The following is a 20,861-nucleotide window of genomic DNA, read 5'->3' as shown; positions in this document are numbered from 1 at the left end:
TACAACACTAACTTTCAATGGCTCCGTGAAGTCAATCGTTTGACTCCTTTTATACGGCTGCCAACTATCTGACTCACCTCCCTAAAATGTTCAGCCAAATTTCCTTTTACACATTTTAATTCCAGGTTGACCTTTGACTTGGGAACACTTGCTCATTACGTATATCTATCTGTGCTTTTGCTGTCTTGGAGGTATGCCATACTGCATGTATGGCATAAAGGAGGATAGCAGATGAAAAAGGGGAACATTACATTACAAGTGGCAGTTCAGATCTTTGCGGCAAGGAAAGGGGCGACATATTGCAGACAGTTGGCAAACTGTTCATTTTCCTCTCCATTATGCTTATCAAAGGGATTTTTAAATTAAGAGGTTTCAAATTAAAATGTGTGAGTTTTTCTTTTAAGCAGTGATACCAACAATGGGATTTACTCTGCATAATTGGAAAAATGTAATCAAGTTCATTCCTTGGTTAATTCATTCAGACCTGATTTCATATCCCTTCTTGCTGTGCAGCTGTGTCAAGAGTCTAAGTAAAGACCCACTTTCATCTTTCCTCATATCCATTTTATATCAGTGATGATCGCAACATCTGGTGCGCTCATTTAAATTCTGCAAATTATTTGGTTACCCTGTTAAAATCTCTTGTGGGTCCCAACCCAGTATTTGAGATACAACTCATTGGCTGAGACTGTATTTAAGGTCAGCCGTCGTCTTTATTTTATCTGTGACCAAACAATAATAGAGCCAAACTTATATTCTATATCAGAAACTATTCAGAGGTCAAATATAAGTGTATTTATTTTGCGGTTTAATGGCCTTAGACAGATGTAGCTTTTATTTTTTCTGTAACTTTTTCTGGCTTAGTTTTAGAGGAAAGAAGGCTACATGCTATACGAAGCAGAGGCATTTTCTAAATTATGGGTCAGAGAGTCAGACCTTGAAAGTTAAACTATTTGGCATCCAATTATCAATGTCAGTTTGTCAATTCAATTGGTCTGGAATAGTGGTCTGGAATGTGGCTGAGATCTTCTGCTGTTTTTCCCATTGCCCGACACCACGTCTTAATACAAAGGGGGGGGCTCTGTATTTCTCTGTGTTCGTTCTCCCGATGGTATAGGAAATCACTAGAAGCAGACATCGCTCTGCCCTGTCGTCTTAATCTGTCCCTTTTCCCATTCTCGCTTACAAAGAGAGAGGTTAACTGTTTGTTCAGCACTGAGCAGTTTCAGTCTGTCTCTGAGCTCCTAATTGCCTGTGATTGTTGACATTGTTGAGCGTACCCCCACTACTCCACTGGTAATAAGATATAGAGCAAGCCCCAGAGTATTGAAGTCTGTTTTATTAGTCGTCCTTCATGTTATTTTAGTCCTGTGAGCAAGGATTCAAAATGGTAGAGCTTGTAAGGAAGATGTGTGGACATTGATTCGAGAAACTCCAGGGAAATCCTGCCTTAGCCTCATGCAAAAGTAGGATGAATATGGCTGTGTTCCTAAATAACGGAGCAAATGTTTCAACATTATAATCAGGGGAAATATGTTAGGTGACACTTTTTGACCTTTTGTGTTGGTGAAAAGAGAAAGCCCTCAGAGATGTACAGACAGAGGCAGTAGTTAGAGGAAAAACATTTACTTTTATCTTTCCCTTGCAGTTTCCATTTCAAAGGCATATTTTTGGACTGATTGTGAGTGAGAAACTGTATCACTTTAAGAAAGTTAACTTGAAGTCTGAGTTATATGTGAATGCATTAGCATCCACAGCTGTTTTTTTTATCAGATATTGCTGTGTTTGGTTTTCACAGTTTGCGATTTTGCTCTGAGAAAGTGAGCCCCTCTGAAAATATCCACTGATTGTAACCACAAAACGGCGAGATGCTTCGGAAGGAAGTTAAATGCCTCCCACATCAACGTTACTTTAAACTGCACTTTAGTGCACGACGTCTCTGAGTACTCAAGGTTACAACGTGATTACTTCAACATAGATCCACAAGCCAGAACAGGAACTTCATCTCAGGGATGCCTCAGTTGTAATATTTAATCTATATCACTCATAAAAACAGACAGCATTGGCACAGATTTGCAGAAAACAATATTTCGGTGACAGCGATATTAACAAAGCAATCGCAGCTCAAATGACATGATCTTCATCAAGCAGATGGAGTTTTCCCAGATGTCATAGAAATGTATTTTCATATTTATTTTGGTGTTCTTTCATTGCAAAATAATACTGTCTGATCCAACACAGCAATTCACAAAACCATTTAACGTTTTTTGATTAGCTGGAGCTCTTTGCTAATGCTGCACGACCTTCATCAGCTGATCGTGTCTACAGTTTCCATTGAATAAAATGTTTTTATTTCAACATTCCTTTACCCTGATATGAGCCTTTTTGCTAATCTAAGCAAATTTAGTAATTTGATCATGTTAAGACTCATTAGCGGGCTACTTTGTACTGTCGGTGTCAAATGTATAGCTATATTTGATCTTTCCCACATAGAGATCCTAGCAGTGAGACCACATGCTATGTAAGGTGGCTCGCTCTGACTTCTGATCTCAGCGAGTCGTGGACATTATGTGGGTACTATCCGAACAAACTAGGATAAATATGTTGCCATCATCTTCCTCTTTCAGGGGACTTATTTTTCTAAGGAAAGCAAATGGGAGAGAGGAGGAAAACCCACCATTGTGAGTTTTATTGAGCCAATGTTTAGGACCAGTCCTCATTCCTTATTTTACCCTTCTGCAGTGAATCTGTTTCCTTTCATACACATATACCGGATGTCCAATCACTATTCGATCAGGCCTCTCTCATTGAATTGATACTTGTGGAGTCACATATGTGAACACAGCTGAGGATCTGACTCATTCTTTCAGAAGAGTCACATTGCCAAAACCAACTCAGTAACAGTCCAAAATGCAGTTAGACCAGTTCCACGGTCCAGTTTCACTTCACAGCTGATGACAAAAGATCTGTTATAAGAGTTGTGTGTTTTTCAAAATTATGAAAGATAAGATCAAATGTTGTTTCCAAAACTGTAGTCTTGAGATTGCTGTGATCTTAAACTGAACCTCGCTGCCCAACAGACGGACAAGACTGTCTAAGTCTGTCAGACATCTGCTGCTCTGGGATCTAGTTTTCTTCAACTTTCCATTCACAATACAACTGAACAAAGAAGCACTGCCTCTCTGTCTTAGGAACGCGTCGCTTTTGGATGATTGTATGGAAATTGTCACTGGACAAAACTGTGCTTCCTTTCTTTTTTTGTGAGCTGTGTGTCTCTCAGCTGATACAAACAATGTGAGCAAAAAAATCCCTAATTCCGGCTGCGCAGAAAGGCCTGTCAGAGTTTGGATTACCATTCAAAATGAATAATAATTGTAAGTGTTTTCCCTGCTTAAACTCATTTTAATAAAGAAGTCAGTTATTTGTTGCTCCATAGCTCCTACAGTGAATGTAGAATCCAGTGCCCATAACAATAAGGAACTGGGACAGCAGTGTGAGGGGCGAGGCTCCCTGTGAGGGAGTTTGACCCCTGGCTCGGGTCTGCGGTGTTGGAGACTGACCTCAGGTTCGTCAGCAGTGAACATCTGTAATGATAACGCCAAGCTCAGTTCTCAAACCCTCGGCACCTCCTTAATAGAATAATGACCAATCCATGTCCATCATGGAGCCCCCTTGCCCCCCTCCCTCTCAAACCCAAAGCTCACATACACAGTTAGAGCTGGCTTGTTTTCTCTTTTTCATCATAAAGCTCTAGTATTTTCCAACGGCTCACTTTCTTTTTCTCTCTGCGGCGATATAATCGTTTTAAGCTGTTGGGTTGGAGCACCAATGAACATGACCACACAGAAGAGTGTGAGCAGCATGCTGGTACCTTGCATCAAACAGCAGCAGCATCATGTTAAGCCCTTATTTATGTGAATTCCTTCGATTTTATTATCGCTCAATCTGACGCTTCATTGGTATTTTGTTGTGGTTACGCAATCTTGGGTTCCTTTGAATGTGGAGCTCTGTGGAGTCCAACTCACTCCTCCTATGTGATCAATTGAAGATTGTTCCACGTTTATTCACTTGACATTCCAGTGCAAAGGCATTCGTTAGGTTAGTGTTAACCCGACCCAATACATAGTGTGGGATGTGTGTTGCATCAAAGCTGGGCTACTTGTGTTTATTTAAACAAAGCCATTTTGCCCATAATTACACATACTTGCCAGTAGTACTTTGTTAGATACTTTTACACAGTTCAACCACTCACATCACAAAGAATAACATATCATATTGTAAAAATAAAATAAAGGTGCAGGGAGGTTTTTATCATAGTGCTGAGACAATGTCAATATCCTCTTGCTACTATCTCATCCACCTAAAACAAGCCTGTTTGTTTCACGGAAGCTAGATTTTGTCGATTATGGAGATCCTGGTTGATCTTTTTTTGTGCTACTTCCCTGTTTGCTTGGCAAAAATAGCTGTCCATGCTGCATGATTATTACATTATTATGGATATTGCTGTGTAATGCTGTGCGAGTAGCAAGCAGGGTTTATGATTACAACTGAGCAATAAGCAAAAGGGCTCCCTGTCAACACATTTTAGAAACACATATCGCACATAAATAATGATTTAGTTTGGAGTAGGACATTTATTTGATTTTTATTTGGAATATAACAGTGTTGCATTTTTTTAAAAACATCTCCACTGAGAAGTGTGTGTGTGCAGAGATGTGCATTACTGCACACTAAATATGCTTTAATACCAGACCTGTGTGTAGATGTTGCACATTAGATAGTGAGCAGAGGGCGGAGAGGAGAACAAAGCGATTACATTTATTTCATGTCAACATCATAATACATTACAACACTATTCCCCAACACATTCATCCACACAGAGAACTTCACAACAAAGAGATAAGACTCTAACATTTTGTTCTGCCATCTTGTGGGGTCCTGAAGCGATAGAGAGATAACGAGCCCGACCTCCTATTCACCACGGTTTCCTGGTCTAGGGGACCGGGAGAATGGCTGACCACACTGCTTGCTCTCGGATGAATACTAAGCCCGGAGCCACACTCCCAGGGACCACAAATGGACTAGGCCCGCTCATAATAAATTGGCGGAATTGGGTCGTGGACTTAAAGAGAGACTCATTATCCAACTGCCCTTTTTTCCAGGATGTGGTGTTTTGCTACCATTCTCTCACTTCCCATTAGCAACTTTAATGTCTCCCATATGTGTGTTTGTGTACAGCTCTGCTCTCTTAAAGCTGTTCCCTATGTGCTGGCCTACAAACACAAAGCATTATGAGGAGTTTGGGCGGTAAAGCCATATGTGAGTGCTGACCCATCATAGCAGCCTGCTTTGATATTTGAAAGGTCTGTGACCAGCTCTGAACCAGGGAAATATCACACCTTGGAACTTTTAAAAGTCAACGCTTTCCCAGCTGCTTTCCCATTCCCGTATTTTTGTTAGCTGCAAATGTTTTTTATAATTTCCTACACACTGTCTGTGAACGCTCTTAAACGCTGTTTAAACAGGTGATCCCTTCTTCTTCTTCTTTTTCTGTGACACCACCAAGGAAGCAGGGCGGAGATGAAAGCGTGCCTTACAGACATCATTTTTTACATTATTGGATAAAAACGAACACGGACGTCTCTTTGATTCGATTTGAACAAATGTCATGTTTTGTATGTCATTGTATTCCGGGCCTAACATGGAATAATCTGATTCTCCTGCCCTGGATAATGCCATTACACTGACAGATTTTCTTTCCTGACTATTTCTCATGCATTTCTCTTGACATGGCGTCACCCACCAAAACCCTTCAGTTTTTAGCACCTCCGGATTCTTCACCACTTATTTTTAAATTGCATTAAAACATTTCTGTGTGTGTGACTAATTATTTTCTCACCATCACATTTGGCCCCAATAAAATATTTTATCCTATCCCCTTACTGTCCATCTGATATTCGTTTAGGCTTCTCAATACTTTCAGAGTTGCAGGGAATGTGTTTTTGCAGCGAAATCTGAAACATATGACTCCAATTCACTTTCACCCACATGGAATACAATTATTTTGGAGGACTTGGGGTGCTTGAGAAAGGACTTGTTATTGGCGCTGAGTGAAATGTAATTGTGCTGTTATTACAGCTGTCCAAGCGAGGAGTAAAGCAGGAATTTCAACAATAGAAGATGTTTCCAAAAAGAGAGCTTGTCGGCCAACACACCTTTACCGCATCGACTGCCCTTCCTGTACTGTTACCTTTCCTTTACGCAGTCATCTCACCTGTCATAAAACGTCTCTCCAAGCTAACTGAGTATTTGGCTGCTCTGTTCAGCTTTTAAAAAGTCAAAACATTTCATGTTTGAACTTGTTTAATATCAACTTTACACCTACCCGCCACATTACCGTCCAAGCCTTATGAAAACTGACACCTCCTCAGCTCGCCTCTGTTTAATTGGCTTGTCATGTTCTTCCGTCTGCCAGCTCGTTAGTGGTGTACTGTTGTAGAGGGAGATGATATCCCCATGTCAACCCCACTGATGATCAACAAACTCTAACACAGTGGTGTGTTGTTGAGTCACACAAAAATCTGTGAAATGAAGCTGGGACAGGATTTAATGTCTTCAGATTACTTTGTTCTGAATACACAACATACCTTAAGCAGAATATAATTTTCAAAAGAACTCGATTTAGACAAACAGGAAGTGGACAAGTAGTTAACGTGAGCAGTGGATTGTAAACCCCAAAGGGAATTTGACCAGTTAGCAGATTAATTAAATCGAGCAAAGCACCAAATATGTAGATCCAAAGTCATAGCTTTATTTATTAAACGTGAAATGTGTGTAAAAGATAAGGACTAAGGCCATGAATCGATTAAAAAATAATTAATGTCACATTTTGAAATTCATTAATATACATTAATCGTAATTAAGTTTATTTTTCTTCTAGAGACTAAATCATGCAAATTAACAAGTAATTACTTTAGAAAGTGTGTATTTGAAACAATGTTGTTTAAAAGTATTTTTTAATCATTTTTTGTATTCTTCAATTTAACCGGATGAATGTTATCAAAGTTCTCACAATACAACACGGTACAGTTCAAAGACATCCACCACTGTTAAATGCTAATTTAGAGTCCTTAAAGACCAACCCAATACAGTTATTTTAGGTTTGGGGACTTTTTATCCACTAGCACACATGCATTCTCATGATGGAATCACACCTACTAACTACCTGTTCCCTGGGCTACACCTCAACACACTTGAGGCTTCACACTGACAAATCATCCAATGCGCTGAGGGAAAAATATTCCATTATCTAAGTGTGTGTGTGTGTGTGTGTGTTTTTTCTCTTTCCAAATGTTTGTCCAAAGATAGAATGTTAGTTTAATTTTTCTTCTTCTACTGTGTCTTTACTGTGCATATCTTGACTTGAATCATTCAATGGATTTTACAGGTGGGCAATGGGACGGAGTTGCCAAGCGGACGCCATTCGGTGTCCGTTGAGACTCAGGCCCAAAAGCAGCAGCAAGAGGACAGAGATGGTTTCCAACAAGGACAGAGACAGTACAACTCCCTGCCACGGTGAGACCTTGTCATCCTTCTTTTTTTGTCCAACTCACATTCTCCCTGCCCTTTCTTAACTTCCTGGTTCGTTAGATTTCCATCACTTCCCTTTACCCTCAAACACCACAAAAGCCCCCTCATCTTCAGACATTTAAATGATTCTGAGCAAAACTCTTTGACTGGAATCATTTAATGTGATCGCTTGAAATTGTTTGACTGATATATACTTCCATTAAGTCAATGTTGACCCTGAGGAAGTGGTGACTTTGTCACAGGCACCGCCCTCTCCGACTTTTCCAGTGTAATGAATGGCAGCTCCAATGTCAGCTTAAAAGAGAGTTTAAAAGGGAAAAGAGTTTTCTCTTGACAATCTTTTACCAGCTTGAGTTCAGAGCTACAGTCACCGCTCTTCATCTTCTCCATCTTCCTGTTTCGATTCTCTCGCATATTTTTCAAAGGGATGCCAATAAAGCTTACCGTATCTTACATCTCGAGCCGTAGGGGGAGGGAGAGCGTTTAGTATGGGTATTTGTGTTTCCTAACTTCCCTCTGTTAGCGTTTGTGCCTCTACCAATCCTCTGAAGCTCTTGAATTGCACAGCTGATGCAAATTGCAAAGCCAACAGTTTTTTAAGCCTTACATCCTTAAATAGAAAGTCACTGAAGACACACATTCTCTTTTTTATTGACTGACATTTAAAGTTAGTAATAAAATAAACACCTTTCCATGTCAAATATTTCCAGATAGACAACATTGTCAAAAGTGCAGTGTGTTCTAAAATATTAAACCTGAAGTCTGATTTATTAAGGTTTTTCTGCTAGTTTAAACAAAGACCGAACAATTAATATGTGTGTGTGTGTGTGTGGTCTCTTCATTTTCTTGGCCAGAGTGATTCGGCTCTCTTTCTCTTCTACATAGCCTTCCTCCATCGCTCCGCTGTCTCTGAACAGTGACGGCCGGTTCGATTAAAAACATGTTCCTGTCTATGAGTATGGATTTGCGGTCCACATGGACGCATAATCCATGCGGTCTGTAGAAGCCAGACAGATCCGTGCATCCACTTCATAGGTGTTATCTGCTGGCATTTCATGTGACAGTTCCCTCCGGCCCTCCCCTCTCTCGCTGAGTTCCTTCTCTTGGGAAAGTTAGTCTGGCCGGCAGAATGAGCCCAGCGGATGGCCTTTGATATGCATTCCTCTCATAATCTCATAGTGTCTTTTAGCAGAGAGTCGCTTGAGCTCAGGCTTGACGTTTGACCCCTTCATTAAAGAGCTGAAGTCCTACATCCCCAGATTAATAGCCACAATTCCCTCTAACTCCATCCATCTCTCTTTTGGAAACCCCTTCAGCCTGTGTCTCTTTTCCAAAACAGGCATCTAGAGCAGCCAGACGAAAAAAGCGGACATTCCCTCCCAAAGAAGAAAAAAAAACTCTTTCCCAAAGAGCTCCTAGAAAAACCCATGGTAGCTGGTTATCTGATGACGGCCAGGCTTAGCCGGCTGTCTGGGATCTGAGGATTGGAAGAGCACTAATGAAGGCTTGTTGTTGGAGCAGGATTAGTGGTGACAGGCAGTGGAGGAGCGAGAGGGGCCGGGAGAGTGTGTTAGTAGGAAAGAGAGACCACTGATTAGTCTGAAAGAGACGCACAAAAAGACACACATTGTATGCGGAAAAGATAAGGTTGTTAAATGTGGCCTTGGTGAACTGCCATGAGCTCCTCCATCTCCTCTCGCAGTCCGCAGCCTAAACAACATCAATCCACGTAACATAAAGAAAACATTATTCCAGGTTTGTAAACAATTGAATCGCTTAGCAGCGATTGTTCCACTGCCGGTTGCATGCCGTTCCGTGTTTTCTCCCCTAATCATTTTGTGTCCGTGCATGTGTGCTCTCTGCTCCTCCTCCTCCTCCTCCTCCTCATAAACTCTGATTCTTCCCAGCTGTTTTAAAGAAACAACACAGCGGCCACAAATGTATCTGCAAGCCAACTTCCTGGATATGTTTGTTATGTTCTGTCATTCTAAATTTACTCGCTCTCCTGCATGATGTATTTTCCCATCCCCTCCCCTCTGTAGATGTAACTAATCTACTTTGTGACATGCCCTGGCACAGGAGTGGAGTGATAAGAAAGCCGACTCCCCGACGCATCGATCACGGTTGCATTCCTGTGGAACACAGCCATTTCTCCTCTCCCTTCATCGCCCCTGAAGGCTTTCCCCTTAAATCTCCTATCTTCTCTTTTTCGTATTCATAAACCTCAGCGGTCATGCTCAAAGCGCATATCACAGCCCTCTCCCACCAGGCGTTCCCAGGTCCCTCCCTCAGCACTGGCCGCTCTGTGAGCCAAGCCGGGGTGTGAATGCATGGCGGCTGGCCCAGACAGCACAACCCAGATACGGAGCATGTGTTGGGGCTCGCTCTGCAGTCTGTCCCTACATCTGCCCCTCCGCCAATTACCCACGTACTTACACGTGCTCCGCAGAGTCAGAGATGTGTATGTGCTGCACATGTACAGCACATACATGTGTACACATTTGTCCTGGCATGCGTGGATGTAGACCAAGGCTCCAAAGGCTTAGATACTGGCATCACAGCGCTTAGAATGTGTGGACTACGTGGGGATTCATTAGTGATGGCAGAGGTATGAGACAGTGATGAAGATAAAATTGAACTGACTGGCCAGAGTGCAGGAAATACAGTAATTCCGTTTTTTTACTATTAATCTACTAAAATAGCTCCTCAAGGGGAGACAACCTGGAGTAAAGCCTTGTTTCATTCGATGACAGAAACTTACATACATACATACATACATACAATACACATTTGGGTATTTATTATACTACTAGATGTCTCTTGAATGAAACAATTGATATACTAAAATGCGAATGATTTTATTAATCCTTTTTATACAAACCTATAAATTCTGAAAAATTCTTATCCTAAGTAATCAACAAAGGAAGTTTAATAGATTTGCTTCACTGTCAACAGTCTCTTTGCAGATTCTCTCAAACTATGAAATGTAACTATAAGATATTAAAGTGCAAGGTAGAACTGATTGTCATCATCTCCATTGTGAGTCTTTTTTCATGTAAACTAAATAGTTTTGAGCAATAAGTAGCCCCTCCTGTCTTGAGACAGTCTGCATTAAGACCCATCCAAATGACACATGGGGGTCTTGAAAGTCCTTGTCTCCCTCTTCAGGCTTGTGTGCCGTGAACTCAAAATCCTTTTAAGCGCTCAGCGGCTCAGTGAGGTGTGAATGGGATTTCTCTTAGCACCCCTGACGCAAAACACACTGTCACAGGTCCACCATGGCATGGCGGGCCTTAATGGATCCTAATAATGGAGGAGCAGCCCCAACACTTTGGCCAAAAATTGGCAGTTCCCGAGGACAGCGTTTTAGGGCCAATTTCAGGAAAGGGTAGCACGTACAGCGGAAGGCATGCTTTGGCGTTATTTAATTTTTGGGAGGAAATATAATACAAGGGCATCTCAAGCTCACCTGTCAGTGCAGGGCTCCGACAGGCAGACGGGAGATAAGTAAAAGGCGAATAACGCCGCCTGCCTACCATTACTCTGTGCTGTGAGTGCACCAGTGTACATCTCTAAAAAGTAGTCAAATCACACATGTCACATCTGGCCCACTGGGGCGTCCAGTGCGGTCCGCCACCGGAGTGTGGACGGCCCGTCGGTTGACTTTGTCATACCGTCAGCGCCACCCATCCCTATGATTTTAATGGTCTGGCCCGCATTCGGTCGAAGTGGGCAGTATGTGGCCTGGACCTGAAAAGTGTTTGACAGCCGTGAGTTAAATGGATGAAGCCCCTTTTCTCACTCACACGTTTGTGTTTGTTTACTATGTGGAACTAATAGGGCTGTGGGCTTCTTTTTACCTTCTCCATTTGTTTCTTGTCTCTTTTATGTCCTTGTGTCCCAGGATTATAACACGTCTTCCTTGGCTTCACTCGGGTTTGTTAATGTTAACTCAACCCAGCGACCGCATCCCCCTTTTAATCCAACAAAATGTGAAAATGCCTACATTCTGTGCTGAAGTGCACTTTCTTTTGAATTCCCCTTAAATGGCGCTGACCTATAGGCCACTGAGGGAAAAAAAGCAATCTTTTCTGAGCGATGGCTCTCCTACTTTGGTCCCTTTTTTAGATTCAGGCGCTTTTTAAGGTGAGTCACTCAACAGAGCGATTGACCTCTTTAACCCTCTCTGTGTGTGTGTTTAGGCAACCTCGAAAGAATCCCAGCACAACATCCCAGGACTCGTGGGACAAGGGGTATATGCCAGTGGAGGGATTCCAGATATCCAGTGAGAACCCCCGCTACTCCGTCAGCCACGGATCACACAACGGCTACCTGGCAACGTCCAGCTACAATGCCCGCGTCCTCTTGGAGACCCAGGAGCTGCTGAGGCAGGACCAGAAACGCAGAGAGCATGAGGCCAACAAGATCAGGCCGTCTACTGGGCTGGAAGCCCCCAGCGGGGAGCCTACTCCCGACTACGGCCGAGCCCACACTCAGGCCCCAAGCTATGCCCCGTTAAAAGCCCCACCTCAGTCCAAGGGCCCATACCGGCAGGACGTGCCCCCGTCGCCCTCTCAGCTCGCCAAGCTCAGCCGGCTTCAGGGATCAGAGAAACGGAGGCTTTTTTACTCCTGAGACAGGGACCAGACTTTTGTAAGATTTGGACTGATTCTATAGACCATTAACAGGGGAATACAAAGAGGGATATAAGTCATTATTAGATACTGAGATTCAAAGATTTTTATGGAACTGTTGACAGAATATGTTAATATGTAAAACAAAAAAAATGATTTTTTCTTTTTTATATGAACCATGATGCATTTTATTAAAAACTATATGATTTTGAGATGTTATGAATTGTGATAATCTACAAGTGCCTTCTGGTCCGTTGATGGCTTTTAGTCAGCATCAACCCACTTTGCTTTTTATTCCTTCAGCTTTCAGCCAACGTGATACATTGACAGGCGCCGGCAGGGATCTCAGTCGGTACAGCGCTAATGTGGATGAGGCATCGTTTTTTTATTGCGATTTGGGCATGACCCCCCCCCCCCTGCCACCTCCACTCTCTCGATGACCCCTTTGGTTTCAGATACTAACCCAGAGCTTGTATCCTACCTCCACACCCCCCCACCCCACCGCTGGCATTCCATATGATATTCCTGAATTCTCTCTTCCTGTTGCTGATTTATTCTTTTCACACTTTCACCCTCACCATACGGCGTTTTGGAGGAAAACAGCTTTAGATCTCCTTCATCCCCACCCTGTCGCGCCCACACGGGGAATCCAGCAGTGTATATGGGGTCAGGTCTGGATTATTAATGATTGGACCTCATTAAAAATGAATGGGTCCCTTTGTTGTCGTGTATGGCAATAAAAGAAGACGCGGCGACATTGCCGGTGCAGCTCTGGCCCCGTCTTCGCCAAGAATGATTCTGCTGTAACCGAAGCCTGCTGGCCTCGAGGTGTCTGAGTTGTTCCTCTGTATATTTCATCGGTGCGGTTTCATGGGAAACCACATTGTCACAGTGTAGGACCCCCTATCCACCGGGCCTATACAATGGAGCTGATTTTCTTTTCCTTTCTCAATCATTTCCATTGGTAGGAGTCCTCTGGGAAGTCTGTTTGTCGTTCAGTCAATAATCACTGGAGAATTTTCACTGTTTGTGAAAGTGTACATGCGTTTGTGTGTATGTCAGGGGATGATAATATCATTCAATGTAGGACAGCATTTGTGCACAGCTGGACCAGGAACGCATCTCATCTTGAAAGTCTTGTAAATGTCTCCATGTAAAACCTGGTTGCCCATATACAGGGCCAAGATATCTGTGCTGGGGAGGTCAGGTTTCTGTAATCTCCTACCGCGATTTATGGAATCAGGTTTGCGGTTTCCATGATGTTTTATGAAATTGCTGGAAAAATCAGACTTCTTCATCCTTTGTTTTGTTCAATGGAAAGTGCATCTACACACACTTCTTTCTTGAAAGAGTGCAGAAAGTTAAAAAGCATGCAGTGCACAATCTTTGTTGTCAGTTCCACTAGGTCGGATTCCACAGGAAATCCGATAAAACACTTCAGGTTCACCAGAAACCAAAATGAAATCCAAATGAAAGCTTCTTGTGGTTAATTAAAAATGTATTTTCTATTGATATCTAACCAGAGCCCTGGCGGCACAAGAATTCAGGTCACAGATAAAGTTCCATTTCTATCCGGCATCCAAGGGTTAGTAGGTTAAGAGTATGATCTATAGAATTATCGCCGTTCACGGTCTACGGGCCTCACAAGTACATGAAAGATCATGTTCTCACACATAAAAGGGAATGTGAAATACGTTACAGTATGTTTATTCGTCTAAAAATGTTCCTCTGCGTCTGTGTGTAGGTGGACATGTGTTTAAGTGTCTGTGGTTGCTGCCAGTAACCGGATGCTCCAATATGTCTAGGAATATGTCTTGGCAGCCATATGAACCACTTGGCTGCTAAGTGGGAGAAGAGCAGAGGAGTAGGAGGCAGAGAAGATGGGAGGCCTGACCCTGTAGATGGTTCAGTCAATGGAGTAATCACAACTATTCCTCTGAGTGTGCAGTACAAACATGAGGTTACCAACAAGGCTGCACTCACTTTGGCTGTCTCTCCTCCTTCTTCTTCTTCTCTTAATTCATCACCCTCATCTGTTGCTTTCACATTTTGTTTGTTTACCAGAAGCTGACAGGGTTGTGTGTGTGTGTGTGGGGGGGGGGGGGGGGGTCCAACTCTGACACAGAAGTTATTTTAACAGATGCTTCCATCTTTTATGAGTCCCCATTATGAGCTGAGGAGGGGTTCAAGTGCCTGTAAAACGCATTTTTTTCTCATTGTATGTATATTAGATAATATCCCATAATGCATGTTTATTGTTTCTGTTGTGTAATTGATGTTTGTGCAGCGCCAGCGTGACATTTGGAGTCTTCTCATAAAGCTACTCTTTTGTTTTTTTCTTTTTTTTTAATCTTGGGAGAAATGAGAAAATATATTTCTATTGTTCAACTGTGTTTTCATGACCATTCCTCATTGTATTTTATTGTTCACAATATAGTACCATGGTGGTAAAAAATTACTTATATGTAAGAGCAGTGCAATTTTCCTTTTTCCGTATCATTAAGAACCCTATCGCCATTCTCTGTATATACTATGAATTGAGGGTGGATTCAAATTCTTGTAAAAAATAATCCTTTAACATTTCCTAATGATCTCTCTGCTTTTGACACACCAGTGAAATAAGATGCATAAAGGAAATAAATGATTTTTTAAAATTTCTTCCCGTTTCCCTACTGCAGTGTTTAAGAATTGATATTAGGGATGTAAGAGTTTGAATTGAAACAGTTTGTTTACATTTCTTTCCCTATTGTAATTTTGAATATGGGCTTGGGACTTTTAGATGTATTTAGTTGATAACATATATTAATAAGTAGTCTGGCTGCCAGAAAAATGTTGAAACAAGTTGACCTCTTCAATAGGTGCAACTTTCCATTGGCACTGCTCACATGTGGCTCCAACATTTGTTGAGGTGGTAGTGAAAAAGTCCAATAAGAACACATCCTCCCTTTCTCCCCATTACTTTCATCCTGATTCATGACCGGTCAATGGAGCGGCTCGCTGGGAGGTTTGGCCACAAACTGGCTGAACTTCTAATAACATCTTGTGATGACGCCTATGGTGATTAAGACAATAGTTACATTCATAATGTTCCACCAGGATGGGAGAAAAGTTTTAGAATTTGGCCCAGCATCACAGAGCTCCCACCAGATATGTCTCTATTCTGAGGAAGGGAGAGGCCTTTGAAAAATCTGGTCTGAGTGAAAATGTACTAAAAAGCACTTGTATTTGGAATGAAGTCATCTATTCATGTGTAAATCACTTCTGGGGATACGGGTAAAATGAAGGTGAAGAGAGCAAACCAAACTGTGGAAATTTGCCCAGACTGTGAATAGACAGGACAGAGAGGAGTTTTCACGCTTAATAATATATTCAGGAAGGAGGTGTTTAAACACACCGTCTCTCAAGCAACTTCCTCTGAAGCACCTCACAGAGCTACAGTTTATTTCCTTCATTAATAATACCTTTGGTTGAGTGTCAATAGAGCAAATGTAGAGAAATGATCCTGCACTCGGTCCAATGTGTTTCTACAGTCAGGTGCTCTTCAGAAGCAGCTTTCCCTTCGCTCACATGAAAAGAGATAGCCTGTCGTGCCCGAGGCTCACCCTTAAGGGCACAAAAAAGAGCCAGAACCAAGTTCCAACCCGACAATTCTGTCCTCATCACAAATAAATATGATGATGCAGCAAACCATACGGGACATTAGTCTTGGCTCTCAACTCAGGAACAGTTAGAAAATACATTCCAAATGTTTCCAGAATTGTAAACACTCTCACATACTAGAGAAAAGATCATTTCATTAAGATGATATCCTTCTGATCTTTAAAAAGGTTGACAGTGACCCTTTTGATTAACATAAAGTACAATACATAAAATATTTGTGTTTGAAGCTAAAGAATTTAACTTATGAAAACGTTTTAGTTGTGTAACCCTTTTAGGTTCCAAAAGTTTTGTTATCATTCTCATCAGCCGTTAATTATTAAAAAATAATTAGTGTTTTAGATTAGATATATTATATATATATAAATACGTATATATGGGGGACCTGACAGGAGCTTTAGGTTTATTACTGTCTAATAACATTAATATTACTCACTTCCTATGGTAAATTTGTGTGCTTATTTATAAACGCAATGTAACCCATAAAGGTAACTCACTATCTACAGACTCTGTCCCAAATAATAAGAATATCACACAACTACATAGCTCTCCTTTTAATTGGTTTGATAACACACAAGTAGGGGTCACTAGGCACGTTCGCTAATGCAAGTTTATTGCAAACTATATGGATGAACTGGCCTGGTGCAAGCCTCAGTTGAACAGTGGACAGGACCCTGGCTCTCCACTGGGAGTTATAGAGTTTAATACAACACAGACAATATGTTCCTCTCAAAATATAGAAATGGCATTTAGGATTATAAATACCATATTGTATGGAGAAAGTCAGCTAATATGGATGATAAAATGTTCAGTCTGTCACCATATTTCTATTGTGATTTGTGGAAGTGTCTTAAAGGGATGTTCTGGTGTCCAGGAACGTCACAGAACCGACATCACAGACACAAATCAAGTTGACGTATCCACAGAGGTAGCGTAAAGCCATCAAAAGACAAAAGGGCTCATCCTAGCATGATACACAATGCAGCATGTAACCTAGTGGGTTGTATCAGCCCTTAACACTTCAAGGCCTAAGGGAACAGTGAAGCCCCCCCCCCCCCCCCTCCTCCCACCACCTCCGTCTGATCATTACTCACAAAGAAAGAGCTCTGCTGAGTCTTTAATATCCCCTTTTTGCATTCCAGCCATCTCAGTACTTCATAATGAAAACCTTTTTGTACAGTGATCAACAGCAGACTCGATCCTTTGTCCAGTGTGATTTCATTACTCCACTCTGTCCTTTTGACCCCTGCAGGCCAGACCAGTAGATCCTGTGTTGGCAAGTGTAAGTGTGTTGATATTAAAAGCAGATGGGGTTTGTGTGAACCGCCACTAGATAAAAAGAAAAACGTGAGTGTTAGTGCGATGGATCTGGGAGATGTATTTTTGACCCTGTCTTCAGCCTGGTGAGTCACCTGTTTCAGGTTGAAGAACCTGCTTCTCCCTCTCATCCACAATCTACTGCCCCAGTGGGATTTCAAAAGAGGAAGCCAACATATTAGGAAAAAAAACATCTTAAATCTTGGCAGATGCATGAAAAAAAGGATCCAATGGTCGGAGGCTGACATGAACGCACACACAGACAAATGCATACGCACAAACCCGGGGCTTCATTCCTACAGCTTTGGCTAACATCTGGTGAGAGCGCGTATCAGAGGTGAGAGGCTGGTCCTGGTAATGTGTGGGTGGAGCAGGCAGGAGGGACGGCTAATGCTTTTCACTCTCTAGACCATGAAGTGGGCTTTGTGAATGTGTGGGAGAGAGAAATAGAGCGGGTCACAGATGAACTGGCTCACTGAAAAGATGGCCAGGTGAGGAACACAGAGAGAGGAGAGAGAGCGTATCGTGTTTACCAGAACGGCCTTTCATCTCAGCTGGAACCCAAGCACTTTATTCAGAGATACCGAGTAAAACTGGAGGGAAAGGTTTTAGGCAATAGGCCAAACGGCTGACCTTTGGTACCGTCAGGAATGTGTGTTCAATGAAGCCGCCTTAACTGAGCTTTTTGAGCTGTTAAGACTGACATAGGTTTGAGCGAATTTTATTAATGGCTAAATATATATATAAATGTTCCTGCTTCTCATCATTTAGAGTATGGGAAACAATGTAATGTTTTCCAGCCTTATGATTACAGTGTTTAAAGAGAAAACTAGGTACAGGTTTCTTAAGACTAATAGCTCAGTGTTAGGGTTAGATTGTGTATCTGTCCTTTAAAAAAAATATATTATAATTTAATAATAATTATAATTGTAATTATTATTATTATTCATGTTTTTCACAGTAATTTTCCACACATGTTATTTTTAGTTTTCTTAAGATTAGTCTTATTATAGAATAAGACTAATCTAAAAATCAGCAGTGGAAATTCACATATTTATATTTCTTCTGATGGCATTCCTTTTAAGTAAGTGGAATAGACAGTATAGGTTTTTTACGTAGTTAGAAGTTCTTTCCAATCAGATATAAAGAAGAATTACAAATGATTTGTTTTTGGAGGAATCAAACAAGAGCTATTTGTAAAAGTCTTTTCTACTCGTTGTAAACTCACATTATGTGTAGTGACAGGCCCATGAACTCTCATCATCACATTTTAATGTTAATACTATTGATCTGTCTTGCTGTTCGGCACATGTTAATCATTGTGTGGAAGGTCACTGTCCAGTGCACACCATAAAATGAGGTACCCTTAGGCCAAAATTCGGTCCCAACGAGACTACAGTAGGCCCCTCCCGAACAGACCTCCTCTTCCTGCCCCAATCTCACCTGAGGCCCTTTCCCATCCTGCCACCCATGGAGCGCCACGTGCTGCCTGGGTTGGGCTGAGGCCCCGAAGGCGACGCATACGAGGAGAAACAATCCAGATAACAAGCATGTGTTAAGAAGTCGCCCCAGCCCTCCTCCTGAAAGCTAAGGCTTGATGTTTTACTTGAAACGTTTTATCTATGCTCCAGTGGGATTTGTGGTGTTGTGACAACCTGTAACAGAGTACATGAAGCACTTTGGGTTTTCTGCTTAGGTCATGATGCAACTTCATTAAACCGGTTTTATTAGACGCTGTCTAGCCTAAAGCCTCAGAACTGTTTGTGGGACAGCGTCTTCCCGCTGGTGTAATGTTGGACAGTAAAAGCTGTTGGTGTTTGTTCTAGCTTGTATGATTAGACACGTTGCTGTAGAAACAGAAGCTTGTGGGCAACTATGGGGCGTGCAGCATTGAAGGTAATGGGACCTGTCACGTTCCTCACTCATATACACACATACACACACACACAAACAAGCACACAAACGCACACTACAGGGAAGCTTTCAGGACACAGCAAAGCGCCCAATTGAAGGAGGTGTTCTGAGGGTTGTTTGATTGGTGACACATGTGGAGCTGGGAGACGTGAGGAAGGACATTTCCTGCTCTAACCGAAGCCGACATTGACTCTTTAGAGATGAGCCTTTGACGCATCCATCCTGCAGGAGGCCTCTTCTAATGCTCCCACTGCCACTGCAGTCCGAGAGAGTCGGTGCGAGTTCACCACAAAGACCAACTGATGGTGCACAGCTGCACTCTCACGCTCATTTTAGAAAGTAATCAAATCTAATCAAATCAAATCAAATCGGCAAACACAATTTTATCTTGTTTTGTGGACGAATTATATGTACTTGACCAGCTTTGAAATGGTAATGCATTGTATGAAGTATTCTGGTAAACAAAGTAGCACAACAAATGCAAATACCCACCACAGTTTGGATCTCACAATAATCTTTACCCCAAATCCAGGTTGTTTCTTGTTTTTCTCAACATCAAATAAATTAATTATTCTGGCAAATATCCACTCGAGCGAGAGCATCTATAATTAGTGTTTCCATCCTACTCGCTGGCTTCCTGCATTATCCACCTTTAACGCTCTATGGATTAATATGTTTCTGTGAAGGAGTCTTCTGACACTGATCAAAGGCTTGTTTTCCCACTGTAAAACAAGGCCATGCCCGCTGCCATATGCTATAAATACATAAACATATACTCTGCTGTCATTTATGTTGACACTTCATTTGTGTGCATTGACACGCACACACCTTTGATCCATGTGTGCCCCGCTCCGCCTCACTGTCCCGGGAAATAAAAGGGATGGAGCTCCAGCACTATTTATGTATTTATACCAAGAACATCCCAGGTCACACGTTCCGCTGAAGGGAACAGAATGGCTCCGGCAAAGCGTCTCCGTTGGAAATCTACATAGAAATAAATCCCATAATCTCTCCCCAGTTTGCACACTAGACTGGCTGAGAGCAATTACTCTGACAAAGAAAGCATTTTTTCTTTCCCTCCTCCCTCCTTCCTCTTCCTTCTCTTTCCCTTCTACCATCCTCTCTACCTTGTGTCAAATGAATCCTCTGAACTTCTCAAAAGATCTTCGTTGATTCCCTTCTTCTGCGTGAGAATGCAGCCACTCTGTTTTTTTTCTCTCCTCTCCTTGTCATTTTCAAATATGGCCCCCGCTAAAAGAGATTGCCAAGAATTCCCAATGTCTTCATGCGCTTTCTCCCTCTTTGTTCTACCTGACCCCCCCCCCCTCCTTGACTCCCACTCACGGCGAGAGAAGGCCTTATCTACTCTCGGTGGGATCCTTACAGGTGCTGAGTGATGGGAGAAAGGGGGATGGGGGTCCTCAAGAGAAATAAGGGAGGGGAGGAGGGGTAAGAGCGGATTAAACAGAGGAAGGATGGTGAAGGGAGGCAGGGCAAGGCTGCTGCTGGGGATTATTTAAGGATGGGGTAAGGCTCGGGGAGGGGGAGGCTGACACCTGTGGGGGAGTACACAGGGAAGGGTGGGTGAAGGGGGATCAGGGGGGTAGGAGGAACATGCAAGAAAAGGGGGGCGACCATCTGTTGCAGTCACAGAGATGAGAGGCACCGGGAGCCTTTAGCCCAGTTCCAAAAAATGTTAATGGTGCACCGACGATGCATATCAAACGCACATCTGCGCATGTAGCAGCT

The 20,861-nt window shown here is 42.3% G+C and overlaps 1 protein-coding gene across 3 annotated transcripts in view; it reads left to right on the top strand.

The window, feature by feature from the left end:
• Positions 1-14,881, top strand: part of pard3aa (par-3 family cell polarity regulator alpha, a) — a 281,463-nt gene extending 266,582 nt beyond the window's left edge. For all 3 annotated transcript variants that reach the window (XM_037455958.2, XM_062559226.1, XM_037455956.2), the window contains 2 exons: positions 7,448-7,575; positions 11,793-14,881. In XM_037455958.2, coding sequence (XP_037311855.2) covers positions 7,448-7,575; positions 11,793-12,225 — 561 coding nt within the window. In that variant the 3' untranslated portion in view covers positions 12,226-14,881. The remainder of the gene's footprint in view (positions 1-7,447; positions 7,576-11,792) is intronic.
• The last annotated feature ends 5,980 nt before the right edge of the window (positions 14,882-20,861 follow it).

This window comes from Pungitius pungitius, chromosome 19, assembly GCF_949316345.1.
Source record: "Pungitius pungitius chromosome 19, fPunPun2.1, whole genome shotgun sequence".
Lineage (NCBI taxonomy): Eukaryota > Metazoa > Chordata > Actinopteri > Perciformes > Gasterosteidae > Pungitius > Pungitius pungitius.
The sequence above is the reverse complement of the archived record's forward strand: the minus strand, read 5'-3'. Positions and strand labels throughout refer to the sequence as shown.